This window comes from Dicentrarchus labrax, unplaced genomic scaffold (genome assembly GCF_905237075.1).
Source record: "Dicentrarchus labrax unplaced genomic scaffold, dlabrax2021, whole genome shotgun sequence".
Taxonomy (NCBI): domain Eukaryota; kingdom Metazoa; phylum Chordata; class Actinopteri; family Moronidae; genus Dicentrarchus; species Dicentrarchus labrax.
In genome coordinates, this window is record NW_026136720.1 from 30782625 (window position 1) to 30809927 (window position 27303).

Here is a 27303-nt window from a genome sequence, read left to right on the forward strand (position 1 = left end):
TATAGCTTCTCAGATGTTAGCTAAGTGTTGTGAGAATAATAAATACAGACAATAAATAATGTGTGTATATAATATGTTGCCATTATAACAGTACTCACAAATGTAAATTCATTTTTATTGAAGATTTTTTTGCCATTTAAAGAAGCAGCATAAAACGAAAACATACAGAAACACAATAGTTTACATTTTTTATCATGAAAACATAACTTATTCAGAATTGAAGTGTTTGTTAATTTACAACATAAACAAAAGGTATCATAGAAAGCCCAGGGACCAAATGAGAAAGCGTGGTTCCTTGACCTGGGATTAAAATTCATGTAAACACGTTATTCATCTTCTCCGGTCATTTTGACTCACAGACCACACACTAGGTTAAAACCAGCAAACGAAACAATCACAGTTCAACTGACAGCAGTTAGTAAATCAATTATTAATTAGAGCAGAAAACTTACTTGCATTAAAACACTTAAGGATCTTGCACCTCTGGCCACGCCCCACTTAATGATGTCACAGAAGGTGGTCTTCATTAACAGCTAATGAAAGACGAGGGTTGCGACATCACTGACTGGGGTGTGGCCAGATGTGCAACAGGCATAAAAGTTTCAGCCTGTGCAGACTCAGTTTTGTGCCCTGTGATTCAGGCTTGAATTATGTGGCAACTTGTGTCACAGAGGAATAAAAAGGTGACATTTTCAGCCGGCTGGCAGAGGTACATCTTAACAGCTGACTACAAATACAAATATGTGTCTGGGTGTTAATACATTTCATTTATTTGACAGTGTTCCAGCACAAAGTGAAAAAATAACATTTAAATATGCACAGGAGAGCGTACACTCACACACTTACCTACAAAGTGACTAACAGTGAATTACATAAAGCACATCTCTGGATTTATGACGCAAATTTAAAACAAATCACGCTGTGCAAAACACTAAAACTTCAGGGACAGTGTTGAGTCGGTCCATGTGCTATCCAGTGAGGCTATACAGTGTCAGAATAATCTGTCACAACAATTCCACTCTTTAAGCAAGCAACTATGTAAAGCAGCTGTTGATTAGGCAGTCATTTTGGTTTATGAGGTGTGCCAAAATATTACAAGGCAGTCACATTATTAGAAGTGGTAAAGCATATTGTGCATCCACTTTCAGGTCAGTGTCAGCCTGTGCTATGACAGATTACACTTCTGAGCACAGAGGTCAAATAACCTTAACGGCAGAGACGTTAATGGCTGTGAAGGAAGTCATTAGCTCAGGCTCCATTTCCAGTCTTCCTCCGTCTCTGAGCTCAGCATACCAGCACAAAGTGAGACAGGATGAAGCCTCGCTGTATTCTTTGGGGTGAATAAACACTTGAGACTTTTACATTTCCATCCTCATTACATTTGCAAACAATTTTTTTTTTTACATTTCACCAGTTCAGTTGCTTTAAAAAAGTGTTAGGTAGAGCCTTGCAGTACCTTTCTACCCTTTACTATCCACCCTTCTCTTCACAACTGAGGTGCTCAACATTCAGCCTTCACTCCAGCTTCTCCTGCCCCCAGCTGTCATCGGCCTGGGCCCAGTGAAACTCGTAGCCCTTGGACAGCACAAGGCTCTCCAGGTCCCTGTCCTCAGCCCTCTCCTTCAGCCTCTGCTCCTCCAGGAAAGAGACCAACATGTCTCGTTTCTCCACCGTCCTCATGATCTCTGACAGGATCTCCTGCTCCTCCTGCAGCTCAGAGGCGCTCTTATCTGTGTCTGGGGTGATTTGGAAGAGAGCAGAGCAAGGTACTTAGAAATGTATGTACTATTATATCAGATAATATCAGATGTGTGTGTTTGTGTGTGTGTTCAACTTTTACCTTCTGTTGCCATTCTGTGTCGTAGATCTTGCTGCAGTCGGCTCTGTGTGTCCTCCAGTTCGAGCTCCTGAGCACTAAGAGAGAGGAGACAATCAACAATATTAACAGAAGTTATGTTTTCTCATACAAGTCTTCAATCCATGTGTGATCCTGATGCGGCCACTTACAAGATCATGAGTTCCGACTCATAGCGCGCCAGTCTGTTCTTCTCCAGAACGAGTTTAAACCAGGACTGATAGAGCTCGGTGTCGTCATCTGTCTGAGATGATTCTGGGAGTGGAAGAGCGAGGTAGCAAAGACGGAACAAAGGAAGGCAGGTAGGAGAAAAGAACAAAGGAGAGAGGGTGGACGGGGAGGCAGGACGGAGGAAGAAAGAGAAAAATATTTCAGAATTTTACATCAATTATGTAAAGCCATTACAAGAAAAGAAGAAAACATACTGGAATCAAACCTCAACCAGAGACACACAGACACACACAGACACACACACACAGGCCACGTGCTTCGACCTGACAAGACCTCACTATTCACTAGGACACAAACAAAGCCCTGTACTGTAAAAAGATGAAGCAACAATGAAGTCTCACTGTCTATTGTGAGTACAGCCATTAACCGTATGTAGAGGCTTTTAACCAGATCGGGATTACAAGGCAGTGCTTTTTTCTAAATGGAGAAGTATGGGCACAGCAATTTCAAAAAAGAAGGAGGCTTTTATAGTGGAATTCCATTGAGCTGCATTGTAGTCTTACCATTGAACCAAGGTGTTGTGGTTCAGAGGTCTGTCATTAAAAGTAGCTTTGTAATATCTTGTTCAGGCTAAATGAACTTTGTAAGGCATGGTGAGTTTTTGTGTGTGTGTGTGTGTGTGTAAGTCACATTAAACAGTACCTGTTTCTCCTCTTATAATCTTTTCTATAGCCACTCCTCTCTCCTCTAGATCTCTCTGTTTCTCTGCAACTTCCTCCAGTTGTCTCTGGATGGCCTGGCGATACAAAAATGAGACATGTTAAATCCCACACGTGATCAAAGGAGATTTGTTAATATCTTTCTCTTGAGATCTCTGCCTCCATCTCTATGCCATGTAGGTGAAAGGAATTTAGTTTGTGGTGCTGACGAGGAAATCCACCGCAATATCTCTCTCTCCTCAAAGTGTTATTCTGGATAATCCACCATCAACGGTTTCTGTTGCTAGAAATATTTCTTTGCTAGAAAGTAGTTGATGTGAATTAATTATTCAAAAGTAGGATGTCACTGCTGTGAGCACTGCAAAAAATCTTCCATTCATTCAGTATTGGGGTCGTGGCATAAATCCTAGAGACAGATATCTCAAAAGCTGCACGATACACAAAACTGTCTGCATGGCTGGATTCTACCCGAGTTAAAGAATTAGTTTGACATTATTGGTAAATAATCTCATTCACTCTCTTGCCATGGGTTGGATGAAAAGATCAATACCACTGTCTGTACGTTTAGTGTTACGCTAGAGGCAGCAGCCAGGTAGCTTAGCTTAGTTTAGCTTAAAGGCTGGAAACAGGCAGAAACAACAAGACTTACCTCACTAGCACCTCAAACGCTCACTAACTATGACACGATACTGATATTTGGGAGTTTAATGCAATATATCGGCCCTATAGTCATTTATTTCTTTACATAATCACATAATGTAAAGAAACTGTTGATATGATATTGATAGATCTGTTATTTAATGAATTGCCAGGTCGATTTATCGGTCCAACTACTACTCTAAGCAAGAATGCGAATGAGTGTATTTCCCAAAATATTTCAGTTCTTTTAACATGTGGAAATGATATAGAATCATGAGATCTTTGCTTTGCCATTAAAAAAAAAAATCACCCCTACATAGTCCCCATAATCCAACAGGAAGCTGAAGAATAATGACATCACTGTTAAATCAATAGAAATGGAACCAGCCATAATAAGAACATTTACAGTGCAGTCATACTGATCATACACTGAGCTGTACTGTACTCATCCAAACACTTCAGTCAGACATATGGTGAGATTTCACATTTCTTTCAGGTCCAACCGGACCACTCTGCAACATGAACCACTTGATTAAAATCAAGTGAATCTTTAAAGGAAAGAATAGTACCTGGGCTCTGTGAAGCCTCTTCAGCTGTTCTCTTTTAGCCTGCTGGGCCACCGTCTTCTCCTGCTTCCTCCTCTGTCTCTCTGGACACAGCTGGAACAGGAAGGACAGAACATTTCAGAGAATGAACACAAATACAGTGCATGCAACACTTTCCTGCACTGCACGGCCTTTCAGCGCATAGGAACTGTTTGTACAAACCTTCTGATTGGATGTCAGGTTTTCATTTTCATCGTCACTAGAGGAAGACTCTTCCAAATTCTGTTGACGGACGGCTGGATAAAAATAAAAATTAGTTAAAAAAATGAGAATAGGCAAGTCACATTCAGATTTTTTGCGACAAAATACAAACCAACAGTTTTCATGTATAACTTGTAAAATGTGGTTTTTAAATGCGCTTTATAAATAAATAATTTTGATTTGTGCTTTTATATAACGGCTTCAAAATAAATGTCATATAAGAGAAGGACCTTGAACAAACACAGTTTTTTTATGTTTAACCTCTATCACTTCTCAATTGAAGCCACTAAACCAGTGATCCACAACAAGATGTATCTGATAACAAATAAGACATTTGTTAATTATGTTAACTTTTATTATGTTGCTTTGGTCTTTGCTTTTTATTGTGTATTACTCGACAGCTGCACTTTTAGCCCTTTGAAATCTATTATCATTAATCATGCAGGTTTAAAGTATTGTGTGCCACAGAGAATGGCTGCACTAACCTTTGTTTCTGAGGTTGGTGAGTATGGTCCTGATTTCCTTTTGCACCTCCTGGTCCTGTCCCTCGCTCTCTGAATCCTCTCTCTTCCTCAGCCTCAGGGAAGAGAACAAGTTGACCCTCCTGCGGGGCAACGGGGCCATGTCGTCAGAGAACACCCCACCGGAGTCTCTACGGCCCTTGAGGGACACCTGCTGCAGCAGAGAGGGCAGGTCCCGCCCGCCCCCCCACGGATCGGCCCCTAGAGATGCCAATCGTGCCTCGCGCTTGACGGGCTTCTTCTCTTCTCCGGATGGCTCTGGACCTGTGGTGCCGAAGAGGGCGCTAAAGTTGAACGTCCCCTCTGACATGGGCCTCTGCTTGCGGGGGCTGTCGCGTTTGGTCCTCCTTGTAAAGCAAAAGATGATATAAAACAAAACCTAGGTATGTTTTCATTTGAATCAATCAATCAATCAATCCAAAAACTTGCCGCTTAACTAAAGTATCAACAAAGCATTTAATACAAACATTGTGACTGCAGTGTTGGAGCTGCTGGAGGGATTGGTCACACTAAATTTCCTCTTGAAGGCGTTGGCTAAAAGCTGGAAGGCTGAGGGCGACGAGGCCGAGGTTTGGCTCTGGGATGGCTCCTCGTCCTGGCCCGAGTCTGTCTGAGGCTTATCTGTTTCTGTCCCTGCTTGTACCTGATAAAACATCAGAGGACAGGAAAAATGTGGTCAACACAATGTGGAATTAACTCCTCTTATCTCACACACATCACTGTCTTTGGCCTGCTGCATTATACTGTAGAAGGAAGGAGCATAAAGAGATAAGGAGCAGAAATACACTTCATGTGCAGGCGTATTCTTCCCTAGAACAACTGAAAGTGCTGCCTTAATAAATGACTGACTCCACCTGGGCTTTATGTTGATGTGTGTTTTCGGTGTTAATCAGAGTTTCCTCTGGTGTGACGAGCGTGTCCCAGTTCAGAAGCTTCTCTTTCTCAGAAAGAGATAACATCAAGCGTTTCTTCGGGGTAGACGAGTCGCAGGCCGTCTTTACTGTAGCTGAGCGCTCTTCTCTCTTCTCACTTCCCTCTGAGGTATTCTGGGTATATGCTGTAGTCTTGGAATTGCCCTCGGAGTTCTGAGAAAACATCAACAAACAACAGAGTTCAAAACAGGCTTAAAGCATTGTCAATAAATTACACAGAGCTCTTACTCTAGTTATATAATTCTCAATAAGTCCTAAAACTACATGCACACTATACAGTAGGCTATGTGGTGCGTATCCAAAAAATCTAGAATAAATTTCACGTGACACACAGTTTGTTTTTCTGCAGAAGTGATCTCCTCAAAGTCAGAGTCAGCTTCGGGGACGGTCTCCGGTCCCTCTTTGTCTACCGGCCAGCTCCTCTGGAAGTGCTTGATGAAGATCAGAGGGAAGGCTGTATGAGGGCAGAAAGAACACTCTCAGCTGTTTGTTTCAGAGGCAGGGACATCGTGCTCTCGTCCCTGTGGAAGTTGAATGCACTTATTTTAAGCTGCTTTCAACCAGAGGCTAATCTGGAGAAATATTCATGGGCTGGCATGTTGACTATGAATATTAATTGCAAACAATCACATATATCAATATTAACTTGACAAAGATGTTCAAACTAAAAGATTACATTATTTTGGCACATATCTGGCAAATGATGCAAAATATCTGAAGGTGGTATTAGAAATGAATAAATTGTTTTATTTACAATTTTAAATTAAATCAGGGTTCCCACTCTTTTTAAGAAATAATTTCCCAGACAATATCGAGGAATGTGATTCACATTCAACACCAGTTTTATTCCTCCTTCATGAAGTGTGTCAGGTTCATTACAGATAGGTGGTCAGTGTTTCTGGGACAATCCACCCTTGGCTTTCCCACCAAAGCAGATTTTTCCGCTGCTGTCTCCAGCAAATTGACTACAGTTTACTACGGTTTTCCTCTAACTGTAAAATCAATGACTCAACGGTGGAAGGATCGCTACAAGTCCGTTCCACTCCATGTCTGGTAAACTCTCTTGAAGTGTCAGTGCACAGCTCATCCTGACAACGGTTTGAGAGTTTCAAACAAAATACGCACCCAGATTTACGGATGAGATCTGAGTGAGGGGCTAAAATACTGTAAACATATCCAGGACAATATAGATTATTTCCAGGATATTTCTTCATTTTAATCCATTTCCAGGTGTTTCCATGAATGGAAAACCAGTCTTTAAACCCCGTACTGTAAAATTGTCAGTATTTGACACCAAATTGGGGTGGGAGCTGGAGTAACCCCTCTAGATCCGCCCCTGCACGGCTCATGAAGAGCCATCATTAATGTTATTAGTAACACCTGAGCTTTTCCTACCACGACAAGTCAAAATGTCGCCTGTGATGAAGAACTATTATACACAATTCATCCTTAATAAAACAGTATAAAATAAGTCATGCAGTTTGCAAATGTGAAACATAATGTGAATTTCAGATCTGCATAAAGACAAGAGGTGTTGTGGTTATAAAGCAGAGTGGATTTTGATTGACATTTCGCTATGACTGCTATCAGAATTAACAGAGAACAATACTGACCTCTAGTGTTGTGCTTGCTGCATTACAACAGTGTTCTTTAGTGACCTCAGTGCAGTCACTGCACACTAGAGTTGTGACGGTCAGGAACCTACCGAATCTATTGAACGGCTCTTTAACATGAACGATGGGAACCGAGTCGCAGTTCTTTTTCTTTTTCTTTTTTTAAATCGCTGTCACGCACACAGCATGCGCACCCACGCTCCTCCTTTGCTACTCCACTGAGACGGAGAGCATGCACGACGTGGGGAGGGGGCAGCAGAATACACGTGGGGTGCTCATTTCATATGCAAATTTCGCATGACGTCATCTGAGTTGTCCGACACAGTGGCACATCAATATTTCAAAATAATTTAAACTCAGACACCCCACCATTATAATATATAATATAATATATATTGTTGGGGTGTCTGAGGTTTAATGATTCTGATCCAAATCTTACCCTATCATTCCTCCCAGTGATTATTTCCCAGATAAAATGAGTAACCCCCAGGCTAGCTTTTTAAAAATAAATAAATATAAAAATGAGCCAGTCTTTTGAACGGCTCTTTGAAGCCATAAATCCCATATCTACTGCACACCGCCTTTTCTTTCCAGGACACTTCCCCACTAACAGTTCTTTGATTTACAACACCACATATATGTGTACAAGTCACAGAAACACAAACACCTTAGCTAAGGACTGTGACATTTCTATCAACTGTAGCTGAGGCTATAGGACAAATAAATACAGATATTATGACTTTAGACAAGGGACACAATGCAAAAGAAATCCCAAGGATTCTAATAAGATGGGAGAAGCAACGCGAAGACAGAATAAAAATGGGAGGTACTCACTGGCTCTGATCTTCCGTTTCCATCGATTGTTCTGTTTGGTGTTGGAGTGATCTACAGAGGTGGGGGACGGAGACCAAACCACATTGAGACAGGCACACTGAATGTTTTGGGAGCTCGGTCAAATGACCTGTTACAGGACAACAGCATAGAGACCAAATCCTCTACAGCAGTGGTCCTCTACCTTTTTGGTGACACCCAAATTGATACACAGCAGGCCGCAGATCTGTATTTGCTATGATGTACTGTCTCAGGGATCCCCGTCTGATTAAAGTAGTTATTGCATAACTGTTTGAACTGTAGATTGGCAGATTAACAGTGAAGAGTGTGAAACCTATGAACAGAGTAGTTGTTCTTATACATCCTCCCATTGGGCTAAACTTGAGCCAATGGAAGAAAAGTGAAATTAAAAAATATTCCCCATTCCGCTGGGGACCCCCGTGGACCCCAGGCTAAGAACCACTGCTTTACACGTGTTTTTAGCAACATTTAATACTGAGACTGAGGCTGATGGGATTATCATTAGTTCTGTAGGTATTTACAGAGTCTGGATGAACACACAGAATATTTAGAGGTATGTTGTCTGAGAAACAGACAATCAAATAAAAAATCTAGTATAATAAAAATGTTCAAGATTTTAAGTTTTCTTCTTTTTAAGCTCTATAACCAAACAAGTTATTATAGTTCTATATTTTTCATTAGTTTTTGTTCAATTCAGTTCAGTTTCAGTTAGTTTCCACAGTCTGTTCTTTAGTTTCTGTTTAGTTTTTATTGTTTAAAGATGTTTAGTTTTTTATTATAATATGGGGGGTATTCATCAGGAAGATTTTAGCAATTCAGAATATATAATAATACAAATATTACAGTACAAACACATTGACTCACAGTAATAAACATATGCACCAGTGCCTCCTCATGCTTACTGTGCTGACAAATTGGACCAAACTGACACGGTCCCTAAAGACTGAAAAATAAAAAAATAAAAAATAAAACAGCAGCTTTAAAAGCCGAGACTGTTGAGTTTGCATTGTTCCTGCATGTGCAGGAGTGCATGTAGACAGACGGTGGAGCCCAGGGAAACTCTACTGCGGAGATAAAATAACAAACATTCAGCTGAGTGAGGGAGAAAACCTACAGAATGTCAACCACACCCTCATCTCCCAGACATTAACAGGGGGAAGGGACTCCAACACACACACACACACACACACACACACACACACACACACACACACACACACACACACACACACACACACACACACACACACACACACACACACACACACACACACACACACACACACACCACACACACACACACACACACACACACACACACACACGCAGTACGGTCACTAGTTACAGTTCAGCCAGTTTAGGATTGTCCCTCAGGGAATATCATGTTTTCAAATAATAACAGAGGCTGAAAACCCATTTGTTCAGCGGGGTATCTTTGTTAATAGGTCACTCAAACAGAAACTGTATTTACACAGTGCTGCATATTTTGGGAGCTTGAAAATGAGACCACATACTGTACTGTAGGAGCCACACCGACCTTTTGTACTGTCCTGGCTTTGGCCCTTGGCCCCTGTAGTATCTTGTGCTGCTTTGACTATACAGGAAGCATCCAGAGCTTCCACAGCCATCTCTGTGTCTTCAGGAACTCTTTTCTGACCTTTATCCAGCTGCTCTGAACGCAAGCTGGACGTCACTCCTGCAAATACAAACAGTACACAGGCATTAAGTTTTAACTACCTTTCAATCCATGCCAACCTAAATTGCAGTACAATGTTCTAGCACGTAGCTCATTTTCATGCATAATGTCTCACTGTCTACTTCAGAACAACAGGTTAGAAGTTACTGCACTTCCTGTGTAATACATCATCTAAAACAATTGTTGTTGGGTACCAAACAAATATGTTCCTGTCAGGCAGCAAACTTTTCATAATGTATTTTTCACACAGTAAAGCATTCAGTGAAAGTCATAAAATAGGTTCTGCTTCTGAATGAGACACATGCGGTTTAAAAGGAAATTCCAGTCCAGGTTTTTTAAACTCCACAATAAAGTATTCATCTCTATTGGCAACACAAGCACTGATAAAATACAGGACATGTTCAGAACAGTACTCACAGAGTAATGATGTCAAAATTGTACAGAATCTTTCCCAAGGTGATTCCACTTGGTCACAGCAAAGAAATGAAAATATCTTGATACAAGCTTTGTATGCAGTGTGTCTATCAGTCTTTAGATAACCAGAGTTTTTATTAATGGGATTGACTTGTACCCACGTATGCTCTCACTGTTAAATGTTGTCAGGAGAGACTAGTGAATAACCACAAGAGAATAAAACTTCACCAAATGATACATAGATACCCCACCCAGAGGAGAGGATAGAGCAGACCCACTAGCAGAACCCATGAGGAAGCTGACAGGAGGAACCGACAAGTGATTCACTTCAATTCTGTTCAGGTTGACTGCAGTGTATTTCAGTTAGGTTCAATTTACCTTAGCTCAACCGTATTTGATTATAGCTAAAGCTTTTGCATTTAGCCTAATGTTTTTGTCCATTTTTAATGTTACATTAAAATGACAATTGTCTTTTTTTTGCAGGCCGAAGCTTTTAAAGCTGATTAAGGGCCCACTCCTGTGTGCCTCTGAATCCGCTGCACACCTAAAGGTCGCTCAGCTTTTCATCAGATGTTACAAAGCACATGTTATTTGTTGAGTTAACAAAAGCTGTGAGTGTGAATATGATTTGTGTGGGTGATGTTACATCAACTTAGCACAGAGGAGCGGAAAGGATTTGCTTTGTCGAAGTTGTTAATTTTGTGGTTAAAAGATATGGAAATACTTTGAATATTATGGGATAACTGTTCAATCATGTCTGAGCTTTCTTGAAGTTGTTCGACTAAATGGCAACAAACCACGAAGCAAATTATTTATGTAATCAAACTGATTTATTTTTGAATATATTTACAGCTTATAAATATCATAAATTAAGCAATTTTACAATAATTATCAACGTGGAAAACAAATAACAAGGCTTGCAGGCTGCTTCAAGAGTTGTTATGAACAAAACTAAGAAACATACAGAATACAGCCAACAAAGTGGATCTGGCAGTGTGCAAAAAGCTGCTATGGGGCTGCTGATCTCCTGAGCAAAGTCTAGGAGGTACATGAGAGAGATCTGGAGAGGGGCTCTGAGGGGGGGAGGCCTCCTTCTGAAACAGAGGGAACCACAGACAGACCACAGACACGTGGATACATTCGTTACTGTCAAACGGGCCTGACAAGAAGGGAGGCTGCTGCTGATGGTACATCAGAGAGAAAAAGCAAATTCAGGGGCATTGAAATGGATGTTTGGTGTTATGGGGTTTAGGGAGGAACACAGCACAGCATGAGTGTTAATGGGGTTAGCTCGGATTATGTGGGAACAAATGAACGGAACGATTGAGAAACAAACCAAATAAAAGGCGCTATGTGTGCATCATAAATCAGCTGGTTCTGATCTGTAGTGGCACTGAGAGCGCTGATCTTTCATGGAGACCTAAAACTTTCAAACTTGGTCACAATAACAGTCTTAAAGCATAAGCCCAGCTAAATTATATAGCTTCCTCATTATCAACAAATCCCACGAAAAGACCAAAACAAACCGAGTCGATCCCATTAACAAGTATTGCTAGTAGCCAAAGCCTGATATAGCTTATTCCTCTGTGCCATAGAGCTCCATTGTTGTCCAACAACACTATATTCCATACTTTGCATCACAGCCAGGACCAGGAAGGACACTTGGCCAAAATGATACAAACCCCCCCCCAAAAAAAATACAAGAGTACAAGTCTACAGTCACACTAGCAGCTTTGTGAGGCTGTACAGCTGACGTCAGCATGCTAACATGCTGATATTTATATATTATATAATAACATCTACCAAGTTCACCATGTTGGAACATTTGTTAATTAGCACCAAACACAAAGTACAGCCGAGTCATCATCCTCTGGGAACCGTGACTGGTTCCAAGCATCTAGTAAGTCGATGCTGAGATATTTCACTGCATAAGTGAAAAGTTTGAACTTCTGGTCGCACTACATAAAAAGTCAGAGGATCAATAAAGTATGTGGGTTTCATCCTCTGGGGACCTTGAACGTCTATATAAAATATCATGGCAGTCCATCTTATAGTTGCTGAGATGTCTCAGTGTGGACAACATGACCGACATCGTCATCCTTAGAGCCACGCCACTAGCGCAGCCACAGGCAGGATAGGGAAGTTAAGACGTATTGTGTTGGTCTTTTCATGGAATTTGTTCACAATAACAAAATGAAAGAATAACGCTGGCTACATCTCGAGCATAATGATCCTTTTTCTGAGAAACACAAAAAACTAAATGTATGAGTAGTAATATTTTTTTGTTACAATTTAACCAAAGTGTTACATTCAATTTGGAATTCTATTTAATATATCTCGATGCTACACACAACACCTTTACCAAATACTGCATGCCATACTCAGGATTCGTGCTGGTTTGTGATTGGTTAATGTGGGTTAGGTGGAAGGGGGCGGAGCTACAGAGACAGCCAACGCAAAAGCAACAAGACAAGATCTTATGACCGAAGCCGGCCAATCGTCACCTTCCCCGCTGGCAGGAATCAGCCAATCAGAGGATGCAGCATTGGAAACTTGAAACAGACTGAACAAAATGAAGTGAACAAAAGAAAGAAAAATGAATTTGGAAAAAAAAGAAAATGAATGAAATGTGAGAAAAAAGGAAAATGGAAGATGGAGGATGGAGAGGAAACAAGTGCTGAGAATTACAAGGAAACGTACTGCTGGCAATAAAGTGATTACAGTAAGACATTACATTGAAATGTGAGAACTGTCCGTAAACAGGTCAGTGCCCCAACAGTGCATTTGAAGAATTGGCCCCTAATTCTGCACAATTAAAGCTAATATTCAGAACTAAACTCGCCTCAGGCAGCACTTACAACACAGAATATGCAACAAGACAATTATCAAAAATTACAAAAGAAAGCAAAACTTTTTGTAAAAAAAAAAAAAAAAAAAAAAAGTCAGGAATAAACAGTCTGCTGTGGATTCTGCTTGTTTAAAGCAAACATGTCCACCACTGCCTGAACGATTATAGAGAAGGCTCATTGTTTTGGTTTGGACTGATTTTCATCCAAAAATACTCAGATTGTATTAAAAACATATGGATCGAAAAACAGAGTTTGAAATTGTGAAAGTATTTATGGGTCTTCTTCTGACAGGCAGAACTCAAAAACTCTTTTGGTAGCACAAATCAGAATGAGGAAAAACTCAAATTAGTTACTGATTTGAGTCCCGAGGTTAAACATTTGCTTCAGTAATCAAATTCGTCATGACTTGATTTTCACGCAGATTTTTGTATTATCGATGTTCTTTTCACAATTTTGACCATAAACAATGAGCCCTAAATATATTTAGTCATTTATCAGTCAATTATCTTCAACAAATTACATATCAAAGCGAAATATTAACACCGTCTACAAAAAGTTTTTTGTCTAATGACAAAAGGGTTTCCTAAAAATGATGCTATGAAATAATAATAATAATACTGTTTTGGCATTTCCATTGCACATCTCTGTGGTGCAGAGTTAAGGTGCAGCAGGCAATATGCAGAGTCGGTGTGACGTCAGAAACCATGTGCATTACTCTGACATCATTCTAGTTCACTGAAAGAACACCACACTGCCCAGATGGCTTCAAGGTTAGAGTCAGAGGGCATGTTCCAGGTTACTCTCCTCCTACAATTAAATGTCCTTGGTACATTATCAAAACTGATTCTTCCAGACACTTCAAGCCTGTCTGGAGTGCAGAATGAGAGTCTAATTGGTTGTTCTAAGCCGGACAAGATCACTGGATCAGAATCAAATGACTGGGACAGATTTCATCAAGGTGGAAAATGTTACAAACTGACCACCAAGATCTCAACATTGATCTCTGTTGCAGATCATCTGGTGACAGTTGTGTGATATGAATGGAATTATTAGCACCTTTAGGGGATGGCTACAGTTTCAGCAGCCTGGAACAAGCCCATGTGAGTCAGAGATGCAAGACCAGGAGACCCTGACGGTCAACAAACACGTACCAGGAGATCTGAGCTCATTTCCAACAGAGCCGGGTATTCACAAGGGCAGCCGCATTATATTTATGCATCACCCCTGAAGTCAGCTCAGCATGTATCATTTAATACTTCAATACATAATATAGTCAGAGTACCTATATGACAAATTGCTCAATTTGTTGTGCTGTCCACTGTAACTGCAGGCAAAACTCACACCAGGCACTGAATACAAGCAGCAGAAGCTAATCAAGTGAAGCACGTTTATAGCAACTGTTTTTGTTGCTTAATAAAACACTTTTGACTCTGAAAAACACTAAACTAAAATGATAATGGACACTGGAAATATAGGAAATACAGTTTGGATTAGGTTTCACAATTATTACACTTATGAACCCCTGATTTATCCGTTATGTGCAGTACAAGAGCACAAATCCATCTGGGCTCCTATCGGGTCACCTGGCCCAGACTAGCCCCTTGTTACTCGCCTTCCTATGTGAGCTGGTGGCCGATGGGCTGCTGCTGGGCCAGCTGGGGCTCCTGGCAGATCTGTCCCAGCACCTCGTGCATCATGCAGAGCAGAGGACAGCCCAGGCTCAGCAGCTCATACAGGAACACATAGTCATGTGAGTAGCTCCTGAAGTGGGACCCCACAGCTGTGACAGACTCACACACACTTCCAAACAGCCGTCGAGGCAACACACACACAGCCCGGCTAGCACGCCTCGGCCAGCTCAGGCCTCGCCTAAGCAAGGACACCAGAGTACCTGGGGGTTGGATCTGGACGCTGCCCGTCGCCGAGTAGGTCCCACCGTCCAACGACGAGGGTAAGACATGGTCTTCCTACACGAGTTTAAGATACACAGGAGGAAAATGATGAAATACAACATAACCTTCTATTACACAACAGAGGAACAAGGGAACTAATTAAGTCCTAGACTAAAAGATAAATAAAAGTGTTTGCAGGAAAGTTATTTTTACTCTGTCACTTTCTTGGTGTGCAACTATTTCCACACTGTTGGAGCGTCGCACACAAAAACTACATCAAACTGATGTCTGAGATTATGACTCATGTGCTATGATTCTTGGTAGTGATCTGAAGTTTTCACATAAATAGCTGCATTTGATTTCCCCACAAGGATCAACAGAAAATCTAAAACGTTTTGCACTATATGGCCAGTAATAAAGCAGTTTTTAGCCAGTAACTCTCTATATGATATCTAATCTGTTATTGGTGGATTTTTTAGAACAAGACTAAGCTTCTCCTACCTTTGCACTATTTTATATTTTGCAGAACACTTTTTATATGCTGATCCTCCATATTTCATCCAATTCTCACCAAACTGGGTACATACTATATTTGCCAATTTTTACATTTGTACTTAATTTGATTTATTGATTTATTTTTCACACAAGGGGCCCAACCCTGATGGGCTTACAAGACACCAAAAACAATACAGTTGTTACATTACATGTAACATGTAAATTACAAATTATACATTATAAACCAGCGGCTTTTCTGACTTTTTTGACTAGGCTTCCGCCATTTTGAATTCAACTCAAAACATCAGTTTGAATAACCATGATTCTGTGATCATTAAAGAAATCATACTTGACACACATATTCAATCAAGTAACCAATAGCGCCACCAAGTGTTTTAGTTATACAGCATGTAACTTGTGAGCCGTAGGGCAAAGAGGAAGCATTATTGAGGATTCAGTTTCAGTTTGTGGATTGGTTTCTAGGACAATACCATACCTAGCATAGCATATAGCTTATTCCCATTTGCACCTCAAGAAATTTGCCAACATTCCCAATTTTTATATCACACATTTTTTGCTTCAGCTCCTCAGTGGGCAGCAAACACACCTAAAATTTCTTTCTAGCTAGTTTTTGTATGGAACCACTGCTGTCTTCCTTACCATTCTCCTTCTGAACCTCCCCACGTGACTGCTGGACTGACGCTGGGCATAATGCATCTTGCAGTAGAACTTTGCTGTAAAGGAAGCACACAAAAATCCACTCTTATAAATAATAACTAATCTCCTGAAACTGACACATTGACACTTAACATTTCCAAGAATTTAATGATTCATCTAAACCTCTGAAAAACTAGAAAATAAAGTGAGACATCATCCATATAATATTTTTAGAACATGAACACCTTTGTGTTTTAAAGTCACTCTGTGGTGAAAGCATCCATAGTTACTATGAATTAAGCGTACCCTCCTGCGAGTCGAAGGTGTGCCCTCCCAGACGGAGGGTGCAGTTGCAGACGTCACATCGGAAACACTCGCGGTGGAAGAAGTAGCCCTCTGCGCTAAGTCTTTCCATCACGTACACCCGCTTGGTGCAGAAGTGGCAGATATCACTGCCGCCAAGCCCGGGAGGGAGGTCCTTACGTAGCACACACTGAGAGGAAGAAGACCAGGACAAGTTTATATAAATGTTACATGCAGCCTTCAGGATAAGTCTTTTAGAGTTGTTGATTATTTTCTAGAGATGCCTGCAAAAAACATACACAAAACAAATTAAAAGCGTGGTCCAGCAGTGACTGTTAAAAGCAGTTATACCAGTCATAGAAAATGTTTGGTTGCAATAAAATCAGTGAAGAATGACAAGAAATATTATTTTTAAATGATTCACAGTGAATACTATTATGTGAAAAAAAGTGGTGTTTCCAGTTGAATTACAGCAAAAACAACAGGCTTACCGCTGTACCATAAAGCAAATATGTAAATGTTTTCAATGTTTTCGTCATTTTACTGACAGTAAGTATCATTAATGTTAATGTCCCAGTTACTCATGATGATCAACAGACTCAGCCCTTTTTATTGTACCAGGATATTAAATGATCCAGGCCAATCTACGGTTTCCTCGGGGCAGAGGTCAGTCTTAAATAGCATGCTGAGGGTTAGATGAGAAGATTGATATCACTCTTGTGTCTGTAATAATTCCAGTGCATAACCCTTTTGTACAGAGCTATGGTAGCTGTTTCCTGTTTCCAGTCTTAATGCTAAGCTAAGCTAATCATTTGCTGGCTGCAACTTCATATTTACGGTACAGGCATACGGGGTATCAATCTTCCCACCTAACCCTCGGCAATAAAGCAAATAGCATAGATATAAAAAATCTATTGGGAAATTTTGATCTATTCATTTAAGCCACAAGCCTTAAGTCCACTCCCAGAGTCTAAATGTAGAATTAACAATATCAAATCTCATGTCAGCAAGTAAAAGGAAGAAAACCGACTCAGAAAATATAGCAAAAATTCAGTATGTGCAATAAACCTCAATATCTCAAAGGTGGAATTCTAATATGACTAAATGCTAAGACTGCCAGTTTACTTTCACTTAAATGAAGACCACTTTTTAGGTTATCACCATCCAATGTCTCATGTCACTCGAACCCAACAATAGTGTCAATTCTCTTCAGAGATCAAGCAGAATTGTGACAGGCGTTAGACTCCAGTTCAAATGATGTGATTTACATCCACAACACTACTGTGAGCATCAAGCTAATCATCATCTAGTCTCTTCCAGCTACACTGTAGCTAACCAAGCTTTTATTCAAACCAGCAGGCAGTTAAAGGCCAAACAGCAGTTAAACGTGACTTTAAGCTGATAATGCCTGCATGCAAATGTATATGTATCCAAGCTATATAATATATATATATATGCATATACAGCCAGTCCTCTGCTTTAGTCCCCAGCTTTATTTCATGTCTCTGTGGTGTGAAACCATCTAGCACTGTTGCAAACATACTAGCAGCTCTTTTGCTTTGCCATTTACTGCCTTAGGAGCCCTCCGTGGCCCGGGAACTACAGCCTGAAAAAGGCAGATTATCTGCTGTCAAAACTAGGAGCAGCATGAAAAACGTTCTGTTTTTCTTTTGTGCTTTAAATCTTAAAGTCATATAGTTGAAATCAACACACTCCCTAATGACACCTCTTTAATAATGCTGTTAGTTTAAGATGTAAACTGTATTACAATTCCATTAAATCCATGAACTCTGGGTTAGATTTGTGTCTGCAACATCCACATGCAGCTTACCGGTGTGGCATTGGGCCTGTGGTCTGTCTCATAGAGGACGGCCAGTATCTGAGCTTTAGCACCTATGGCTGATGATACCTTTCCAACTGTACGCTAATGTTAACATCAGGGAAACACAGGCACAGACGGTTGGAGGGGAGGAGAAGGAAGGAAGTGGAAAGCACAGACAGGAGTTAGGAAGGAGACAGGTGAAAAAGCATTTATGCAACTGCATGTAAACTGAGGTATTGACTAGTACCTCTTTAATGTAGCTAGGAGCTCCAGTTGGACAACTCTCAGAGCGAACAATTGACTTTTGAGTGATTCTTCTAGGGGTCTGAAGAGCGCAGCTCCCATTGCACTAAATGAACACCAAAATGAAGATCACTTGTACAATGATACACAGTTCATATACTGTATGTCAGAGCCAAAAATGTCTAAGAATCCTTGCATGCCTAATTCTTGGCTATGGGTTTTCTTTGTTTAATCTAACTCAACCCTTTCCTCAGGCAGAATCAGAAATATGTGAATACAATAAAAATACGAAATGTGATGTTTCTCCATGGATAATCTAGGCTGTGATTATATTAATGTGACATTATGACATCAAATTGAGTTTTAACAGCCAAATGGAACTTCTATTCTAGCAACACTACATACCAGAATTTCAACCTTTTACATCTCATTGGTATCAGAAACTCAGAACAGAAATGAGTTTGTAGCCTTGGGTTAGAGCAGAGCCAGTGTCTTTGGACACAGGAATAAAGCATATGAATTCTGAAGTTTAAGGTTGGCTGTATAAACCTCTGGAGTTATTTGGTTAGTTTGATGTTTCTCCAACTTTGTCTCAAAAGCTCAGAAGACAAGGGAAGATGTTTTTTTTTTTTTTTTTAATTAGTCCCAATTTAATTAGTCCTAATCTAAGAAGGTCCAAGTAAATAGTATACTTTGAAGGATCATTTGAAAAAATGGGCTTATTTGTATGCAAGACACAATTAAAAAAAAAAACGTAATTATAATGATCTTAAAATTGGTTTAAAAAAAATCCCCTTTAAGAAAGCATTAATTTGGGAATATTTTCCAGTAGGATACTTTCACTTGAGATCTGCAGGTTTTTAGTGCTGGACTAGCTGGCTGTCTTCAGGCAGGCTACTGATACGCACAAGGAAACCATTACCTTCATGTGATCATTGTCAGCTAATTTCCTATCATCAAATGTCTCCCGAGCAGTTTTGTGGACCATCTCCTGCTCACTCTCATGCATCCCCTCATTGTTGTCCTTGTGCAGTGAAGAGACTGGATGAGAAGATGAGCTGCTGTGTCCATTTACACAGTTAGTGTCAGAGAAAGGAGAGAAGAACTTTTGGTTCTCATCAGAGCAAGCTGAAGGAAGGGCAGCCGGCGTTTTGTCGTTACGTGTGGAGGAATCAACATGAAGAGAAGAGATTTGATCTGTTTTTTCAGAGTCAGTGTAAGAGGAGGGAGTAGAGGGGTCTTTCTGTATCCTGTCCTTGTGTCCAGCAGCGTACAGCGGGACAGAGGAGAAACCGGCCTGGGCGGTGGGGTCAGGGACAGGGTGGACTACAGGGTAGACAGTGGAGCTCTTAGGTACAGAGGCAGAAGGAGAAGGAGGAGGAGGAGGGGACAAGGAAGGAGGGGAAGAGGTAGAACGTTCCACCTACAGAAGAAGAGTCAAACAGAAATTAAAGACTGGGCAGAACAGAAGCATGAGAATGGAGGGAAAATAACTTCACCAAATCAAAAGCTGCCTGAAGAGAATTTCACACAGACAAGTCAAGGAGATTGTAGAAATGTTCCCTTTTGAAGCAAAAGCAAACTAATTTAAAGTTAATCAAAAAATGTCAAATGTGTTAGTGAATGCTGACAGAGACAATTAAAGGCCCTGAAAGTCAAGTTTGACAAGTTTTCTATCTAAATATTCTCTATCTAGAGTTATTACAGTTCTGGTTATTTCAGATGAGAGATTTCTGTCTTTGTCAAAACGTTTTTGGACACTTCACAATTTTTAATTTTTTTTTTCCAACATTCAACTATTGCTTATTCATTGATGAAAACTTACTGTAATATGTTTCCAGGGCTTTTAATCGCCACCAACATCATGCAACCTGCCCTTTAACCAATATTCAAAACCTATAATATCCACATGCTCAAATTCGCCTTGGAAACCCTAAGCGGCAAGTGAGAAAAAAAGCGGTTAAGTCTAAACTGCTTGGTTTGGTTTTCCCAGGATAATATTTTCTTTCATCAAACAGGCTGGTGTTTTTTTTTTTTTTATTGTTTTAATAATCATTTGCACCACTGCTCCATGTTCTAAATAAGAGTAAAAGCACAGTTTAACAATTTTTTTTAATTTCTCAAGACAAAAGATTTTTTCCACTCTTAACTCATAAACAATTACGTTCAAAACTGCTTTTTGTTCATTCTCCCTAGCCTCTCAGGGCTTCCGTAGCCTGGTCAAATCCTGACACTAAAATCTGTGGAAATATGGAATTCAGATCTAAACCTCCAGGATACCCGTTCAATCAATAATCAATATAATATAAATCAACCTGAAGCCTCGGACCCACCAAAGAAAACAGCAGCTCAGCAACTGCCATATGCTCAAACTGTAAATGCTGCACCTCTTACAGACCATGATGTCCAAGACGCACACAGTTATCATGAACATGCAACTAAATGTTATTAGTCGAGCAATATGGTTGGTGCAATACACAACCTGTGACGCAGGAAGAGGAGAACGAGGAGCAGGGGGAGGTTTGTTGGACCCAGGAAATAGAGAGGAAAGGAGGACAGCTCTCTCCTTTATACTCCTCCCAGCAAACTCTCTAGTAGACAGTCTCTGCACAGACAGCAGGTGGTGGCGGAAATTGTAACAGAGCATGTAAAAAATAAGTTGTAACCACATTTTTTTTTTATAAAAGTCGTGATGGAAAATATTCAGCATTCACCTGCTGCACTGACCCCTCTGACCTCTCAGAGGAATGATCAATATCTGAAGCAGAGAAATGACTGGTTGACATGTCAGGAGAGGTGCGTCCTGGGTAGTAATGTTCGGTAACATTAGGGCTCCGTGAGCGCGGAGAACTTAGTGGACTCTTAGAGTGCGAGGGTGAAGGAGAGCGACTGAAGCCGCTCTGAGGGGGAGGCGATTTGGGGGAATAGAGGAAACTGGTTTGCTGAGCCACCTCACTGGGATTCTCCAGTAAGCGAAGGTAGATGGAAGGCTGGAAAGAGGAAGAAGAGACGAGGAGAAGCAAGAGGAAACAAGAGAGTATGGGGTTTGTAGTAGTTCCACAAATGTTTAAAACATTTATGGCGTTGTTATTTGTAATGTGTAAATTAAACCCATCCAATCCCATTCTGTGGTCAGAGGGAGGCGTACCTGCCACTTGGGGCGAGGGGGAGGCAGAAGAGGAGGAGGGGGGACGTCCTTGGGCTTTGCAAAGCGGGGATTATCTCTCTCCTCCTCATCCTCATCCTCTTCCTCCTCCTCCTCCTCCTCCTCCTCCTCCTCCTCCTCTGAGAGAGGAAGTGGGGTGGTGGAAGGAGACAGAGGAGGAGAAAGGGATGGATCGGATGGGTCCTCATCAGGCTGATGTAAGGAGGAAAGGAAAGGAAATAGGGAAAGGAAAGGAAAAAGGAAAGGAAAGGAAATTCAAGGAGAAAGGAAATGTCCTCGAGAGATCACAAATACATTTCACATGCTTTGGAAATAAAATACAGGTACTGAACAAAGCTGGCAACAGAATAGCAGGTCAATAGAGTGGCAGTAATTAGTAACTTAAATACTACGTTATGGTGCAGAGGCCTCACTAACCTCAACATACTACGGAGCCCATAAGGGGGGCATGGGGGAGACACAACAGTAAGGCTGGAAAGTCAATAGACACTGCCAGAGCAGAGATTCCCTCAAGCAAGTGCTTTGACCCTTGGGTTCTTGGAAGAACGCAAAAGTTTCTCAGGAGAGCGCAATTTATGTTTTTTCCCCCGACCCTTTTTTTGTTGTTCCTCTACATCCCCTGTAGGGGCTCCATAACATACTGAGACTAAATTTATCCAGAAAGCAATGCCGACACACACCTGCAAGCAGTGTGCTTTGTCTATAATTACATCTGCTCTATAATGAACCTTAATCCGCCAAATATTTAGTCCATAGTGTATCTTACCTACAGTGTGTACACTGTAATCTGTTATACTTTCAGCTGCTAATTTCTGTACAATGTTTTTCAGGTACTATTGGCATTATTTGTACTTGCACTGGCACTATACAGTATATTAATACTACTGTAACTGCTGCACATGCTCATACTGTATATATCAATACATCTATATAGCGTATTCATATCTACTCCTCACTGTTCATTTATATATTACCTCTATACATATGTATTTTATTCTGCACTTAACTGTCTGCACTGGGTAGATACTGAACTGCATTTCAGTGTCTCAGTGCGTGTACTCCGCGTGATGACAATAAAGATTTATCTAATGTAATCTAATCTTAAATGTGGAAACAAGTAATAGCCATAATCATTTTAATGCTTAAATTATTATGACTAATAGTCATATTTAACCACTCCATAACACTGAATACTCAATGCCACTGATTTAATAGGATTGAAACATTTTACTTTAAAAAAACATATCTGAATTTATGGTAGTTTGAAATTCTCTTTTTGAAATTTACTATTTATTAATAAAGAATTACACTTCAACATAATCGTAAAAAGCCCCTAATCTCATTAAAACACAAGAGAGAGAACTATTCTAAATAAATACTTTTGTCCTTTGGGAAGCTTTAAAAGGAATTCAAACCTAATACATACATTTAGATAAATAAGTAAAGTGGTTTTAAATATCAATGTTAGGTATTAAGTAATGATACATTTCACAATTCAGTTCTTTTTAACATTAAAATGAGTATGCCTTTTTTTGCTTTCATACTGAAGTCAGCTTGTCAGCTGCGATGAGAACTGATTATTAAATTCTGGTTGAAACAAATAATACATAATAAAGACCAAAATCACGAGTCATCATATAAAAGAAATTAATCCAAGTCGACTCTCACGTGGGTCAGAAAGTTAAATGGGTGCCACAGTCCCTTCTGATACAGGACTGTCTTCAGGCTGCCTGTCTCTCACCTTGTTGCGTATTTTTGCAGTCGAGGAGTTCTCTTCAAACTTGGCCAGCAGCTGAGTTGCCATGGAGCGGACCTTGTTCTCCTTCAACTCCCCGTCCTCACCAGCAGGGGGTGCACTATGACAGGACAACTGATGCCATGGCAGGGACACAGAGGGGATTGCAGAGGCGAGAGAGGAGGTAGCAGGGAGTGGGATGTTAAATATAACTGAACATTAAAAATATAACTGGACTTTTCTTTGCCACGACTTCACGTGTTAGAGCTCCTGTTGAACTTACCTCTGTGAGGTAGTGGTTGCCCTTGCGCCGTCTCTTGTTCACAGAATCATCTTCCAGTTTCTTGTCATCCTGTGACAGTAGACACAGCAGGAATTCATTCACACAGACCTCGAATTGTGTAAGTTTCAGTGTGTTGAACAATGAGGCACTAAGATTGTAATTAGTGTAAAGGTCTATAATGTAATGTGAATGTGATGTGCAGACATCACGAATCCCTCTAATCGCCATGCTGATTGACGGCTTGTGTTCGTGATTAGATAGCGTGTGCATTACAAACAGTGCCTTGATCTCTGTGTTAGCTTTAGCTTATCTAATCAAGATTTCAATGACTGTGAATAGTGTGCTGGTGATTAATGAAACGGGCCTAGAGGAGGGTGGGTAGAAATCGATTCTTTAATCCTCAACGACGACATCAAATGCATTTCAGACAGCCTTACCCTGGGTACCCTCTTCCTGAGCTGAGGCTGGTTCAGCAGTTTGCGGCTGGTTTTTGGATTTTCTTCACTATTTTCATCTGGTTCTCTTGAACCTGGAATATAAACATATAAAAAAGTCATTACATTAAGCTTATTTATTCATTCATGTGAGCTATTTAAAAAAAATCTAAAACAGGCTTTTCTTCCTCACAAAGTTTAGTGCCTAACTATCCACCACTTTATTGAAATGATTGCTAGATGCTAATTGCTAATTATGTTCTCCTTTTTGGGATATTTACCACACATTACTTTTGAGTAGTACAGGGCACAAAGATAACTTCCAATCTTGATCTACTAAATTTTTAATCATTTTGGTTTGCTTTCTACCTTCATGCTGATGCTGCTCAGTAGAAGAATCAAAGCTCCTAGTGGTGGCATTAACAGAGACACCAACACCAACTTCCATAAGGATCTTTTTAGAAGCAAAGCCTAGGCCTTCAGAATAATTTGAAAGGTGCAGTAATGACGTTAAAAACTGAGACATGGGGGCTTTAAACTTCAAAAGGACTGATTTGTTTTCACACAAGAATTCAATTCATCACCAGAAAACACTGACATTAAGCTGATCTGGAGTCTGCATGAGAACGGTGCGCATAGATAAAGAGTTATACAATCAGCAGAATGTGAGGGGAGGACAGTAAATATCAAATAATCATTAGAAATACCCCTTATGCAACTTTGTATAACAACTTACATTACCCAGGGCCATTAAAGCACAACGGCCCACAGTGTAGACATCATTGCTGACTATATATAACGACACTTAAGCTCCTAAAATGTCTGCAAGTAAATTCCCACCAAATGGACTGTGAAAATGGTCCACTGAAGGTAAATTATTTTCCCAGCCTTTCTAAGACGTGGATTGCTCCGTGGTGACAGCAGTGTGGGTGACACAGACGTCTGCAGGACATTAACATTAAAGCACTGGAAGTGAAACGTGGCTGAAGCTGGAGCTTACAGCGGTGGTGTGACCGGGGCCGAGGGCCTCCAGAGTAACACCGAGTGATTGGATATGGCTTCCGCAGACATAGCACACATACCAGTCATGTCTCTGGCACGGACTAACCTGACCACGGTTGTGTAACGTGCAACTCTAGCTCATGCAGCGGATAAAATAGTCCCTGAGCCATAGTTATTTCAAGTGCAACTGGGCCTATGCCTTAACAGAATGTGCTGTATTAAAGTGTTATTTTATTTTGCTTTCGTTCTCTTATGGATGAAAGGAAATGAGCTCCTGTTTTCACAGTTTTTTTGGCTGGGTATAGTATTACAAATGTTTTGGTGGTTAGGGTGAAACTGCGTCCAACCGTGCTCTGCAGAGCTGCCCTGACACTTCCCATCGGTTTGTTTGGTACGGCTGGATCCCTTTTTCATATGCTGGATTTAATTTGTAAACAGATCATTTCCTATAGTTCATAGTGGTACATTTTCCAGACTTGTACATTTACTTGACGAAGATTTAATGAAGACTGATCTGACATTTAAAAACAAGAAGAACAAAAACTCCTAAATAGATCAACACGTCTAGCGGACTGTTTGCTTAAGTCCTTAGCATTCACAATAATGAGTGACAGCAGGAGATTAGCATTACCTAGACTGACCTTATAACAGAAAATATTGTTCATGCCTCCTACTACTGAAAAATAAACCATATGTTCATTCACACATAATGATTAATTCTCCCTGTTAGCATCCACTTTAAGCAGAAAACATTACTTTCCATTAATCCCTGGAGCCAAAGCTCTACAGGGGGTTGCAAGGCCTTTTTGATTTTAAGGCATGGAAGAAAACTTAAAAAATATACACCATAGGGCTATATCTCAGCATTTGGTTCACTATGAAGTAAAGTAAACTGTCTAATAGAACAACGGCCAAACACCAGGGAAAACACAACGCTGAATTTGTCAAACAAATAAGCTTATTAAGTCTGTATGATTATATAAAAATACATAATACAGACAGAAAATTGTCTAAAAAGTTCTGTAAACAGGAAATAGTCAGCTCAAAATTCATGTCCCTTAGTCAGGGGTCACACGTTTACTAGATGATAGGAAAAGGGGTCCCATAAGTGAAACAGTTGGGAACCACTGCTCTAGAGCTTCACAGCAGCTAAAGGTAAGCTAATGGACCCTGTTTTAATTCTGTGTGACAGAAGCAGGAAGGAGTCTGACCGTTGTTATTTCCTGGGGAGTTCCTGAAGGCCTCGTAGAATTTGGAGAGGTAGAGAACCATCAGAAGCTTGTCCGGTTCAGCCTCCGCAGCCATCTCCTTTCCTGTCGTAACCGGCTGGATGCCAAACTCTCGCTCGGCCAAATCAAACGCCAACTGGTTGTTCCCCGCCACGTCCTCCTCGTTAAGAGAGTCGTAGTCACTGAGGAAGGACAAAAGTGAGGGCAGGTTAGTCCGGCAGGTCAGCGTCTGAGCTCATGTCGTTTCTTGAAACATCCTCCATATTCCCAGCGCTGACAGAAGAGAAAGATGGTGAGATGAAGTGACAGGAGGAAAAGAGACGGTGGAAATGGGATGCTGCTTTCTTTATTCAGGATGTAGTTCTGTTTTCCATTCAGTATGTGATGGAGAGGAGCTAAAGATGAAAGAATTACATGCTGATTCGAAAGATTACTTCCTACCTAGCGGTCTGTATGCACTGCACCGACACATCCGCTTCCTGATGTGATGATGACAAGACTAAAAGTCTCCAGCCATGCTTGCACACATATAAGACTGTAATGGTCCTAACACACTGGGAAACTGAATAAGTGATAGAAAATGTGCTATCATTAGATTCTTACCACTATTGGGGGAAAAATGTAAAGTTTTAGGATCACAAAAAGACTAGGATTCCTCCTCTGGGTACCCTGAATGTCTGTACCAAAGTAGCAGTAGTTCACTCTGGACTGAAGTGTCTAGTGTGACTGATCGTCCATACCGAGAGCCACACCGCTAGAAGACTGCTTTGTCTGAGAGGGACAACATCGGACCTGCGGGGGGGGGGGGCAAACATTGCCTCTATATGAGCACAGCTCGTACAGTATGTGTGGAATCACAGCTACCTGCTATGACAAGCATTAAGATGATGTGTGCTTGGGTCAACAATAAAAGTCCTCAGAGAAATGATGTCACTCCAACCGATCACGCTGACACTTTTAATTGCTTTCTCAGTT

General features: G+C 40.7%; 1 protein-coding gene and 1 long non-coding RNA gene across 3 annotated transcripts in view; both read right to left on the reverse strand.

Annotated features, from left to right (window-relative positions):
• Positions 1 to 101: 101 nt before the first annotated feature.
• Positions 102 to 27303, reverse strand: part of mical2b (microtubule associated monooxygenase, calponin and LIM domain containing 2b) — a 63259-nt gene continuing 36057 nt past the window's right edge. Inside the window, exons 13-37 of one of the 2 annotated variants that reach the window (XM_051383469.1) lie at positions 26311 to 26510; positions 24101 to 24192; positions 23664 to 23732; positions 23387 to 23515; positions 21628 to 21837; positions 21194 to 21469; positions 20962 to 21084; positions 19402 to 19902; positions 18484 to 18585; positions 18246 to 18338; positions 16418 to 16604; positions 16115 to 16188; positions 14959 to 15034; positions 9646 to 9804; positions 8091 to 8141; positions 5976 to 6097; positions 5566 to 5796; positions 5179 to 5354; positions 4676 to 5058; positions 4152 to 4225; positions 3954 to 4043; positions 2729 to 2822; positions 2008 to 2110; positions 1841 to 1914; positions 102 to 1736 (exon numbers count right to left, since the gene is read on the reverse strand). In XM_051383469.1, the coding sequence (XP_051239429.1) occupies positions 1516 to 1736; positions 1841 to 1914; positions 2008 to 2110; positions 2729 to 2822; positions 3954 to 4043; positions 4152 to 4225; positions 4676 to 5058; positions 5179 to 5354; positions 5566 to 5796; positions 5976 to 6097; positions 8091 to 8141; positions 9646 to 9804; positions 14959 to 15034; positions 16115 to 16188; positions 16418 to 16604; positions 18246 to 18338; positions 18484 to 18585; positions 19402 to 19902; positions 20962 to 21084; positions 21194 to 21469; positions 21628 to 21837; positions 23387 to 23515; positions 23664 to 23732; positions 24101 to 24192; positions 26311 to 26510 (3910 nt within the window). In that variant the 3' untranslated portion in view covers positions 102 to 1515. The remainder of the gene's footprint in view (positions 1737 to 1840; positions 1915 to 2007; positions 2111 to 2728; positions 2823 to 3953; positions 4044 to 4151; positions 4226 to 4675; positions 5059 to 5178; positions 5355 to 5565; positions 5797 to 5975; positions 6098 to 8090; positions 8142 to 9645; positions 9805 to 14958; positions 15035 to 16114; positions 16189 to 16417; positions 16605 to 18245; positions 18339 to 18483; positions 18586 to 19401; positions 19903 to 20961; positions 21085 to 21193; positions 21470 to 21627; positions 21838 to 23386; positions 23516 to 23663; positions 23733 to 24100; positions 24193 to 26310; positions 26511 to 27303) is intronic. The other variant, XM_051383471.1, reaches the window with a different exon arrangement.
• Positions 11027 to 14952, reverse strand: LOC127353886 (uncharacterized). Its single transcript, XR_007881384.1, has 2 exons — positions 12723 to 14952; positions 11027 to 11312 (listed from the first exon to the last, which is right to left on the reverse strand). It is a non-coding gene; the product is annotated as an uncharacterized LOC127353886 (long non-coding RNA).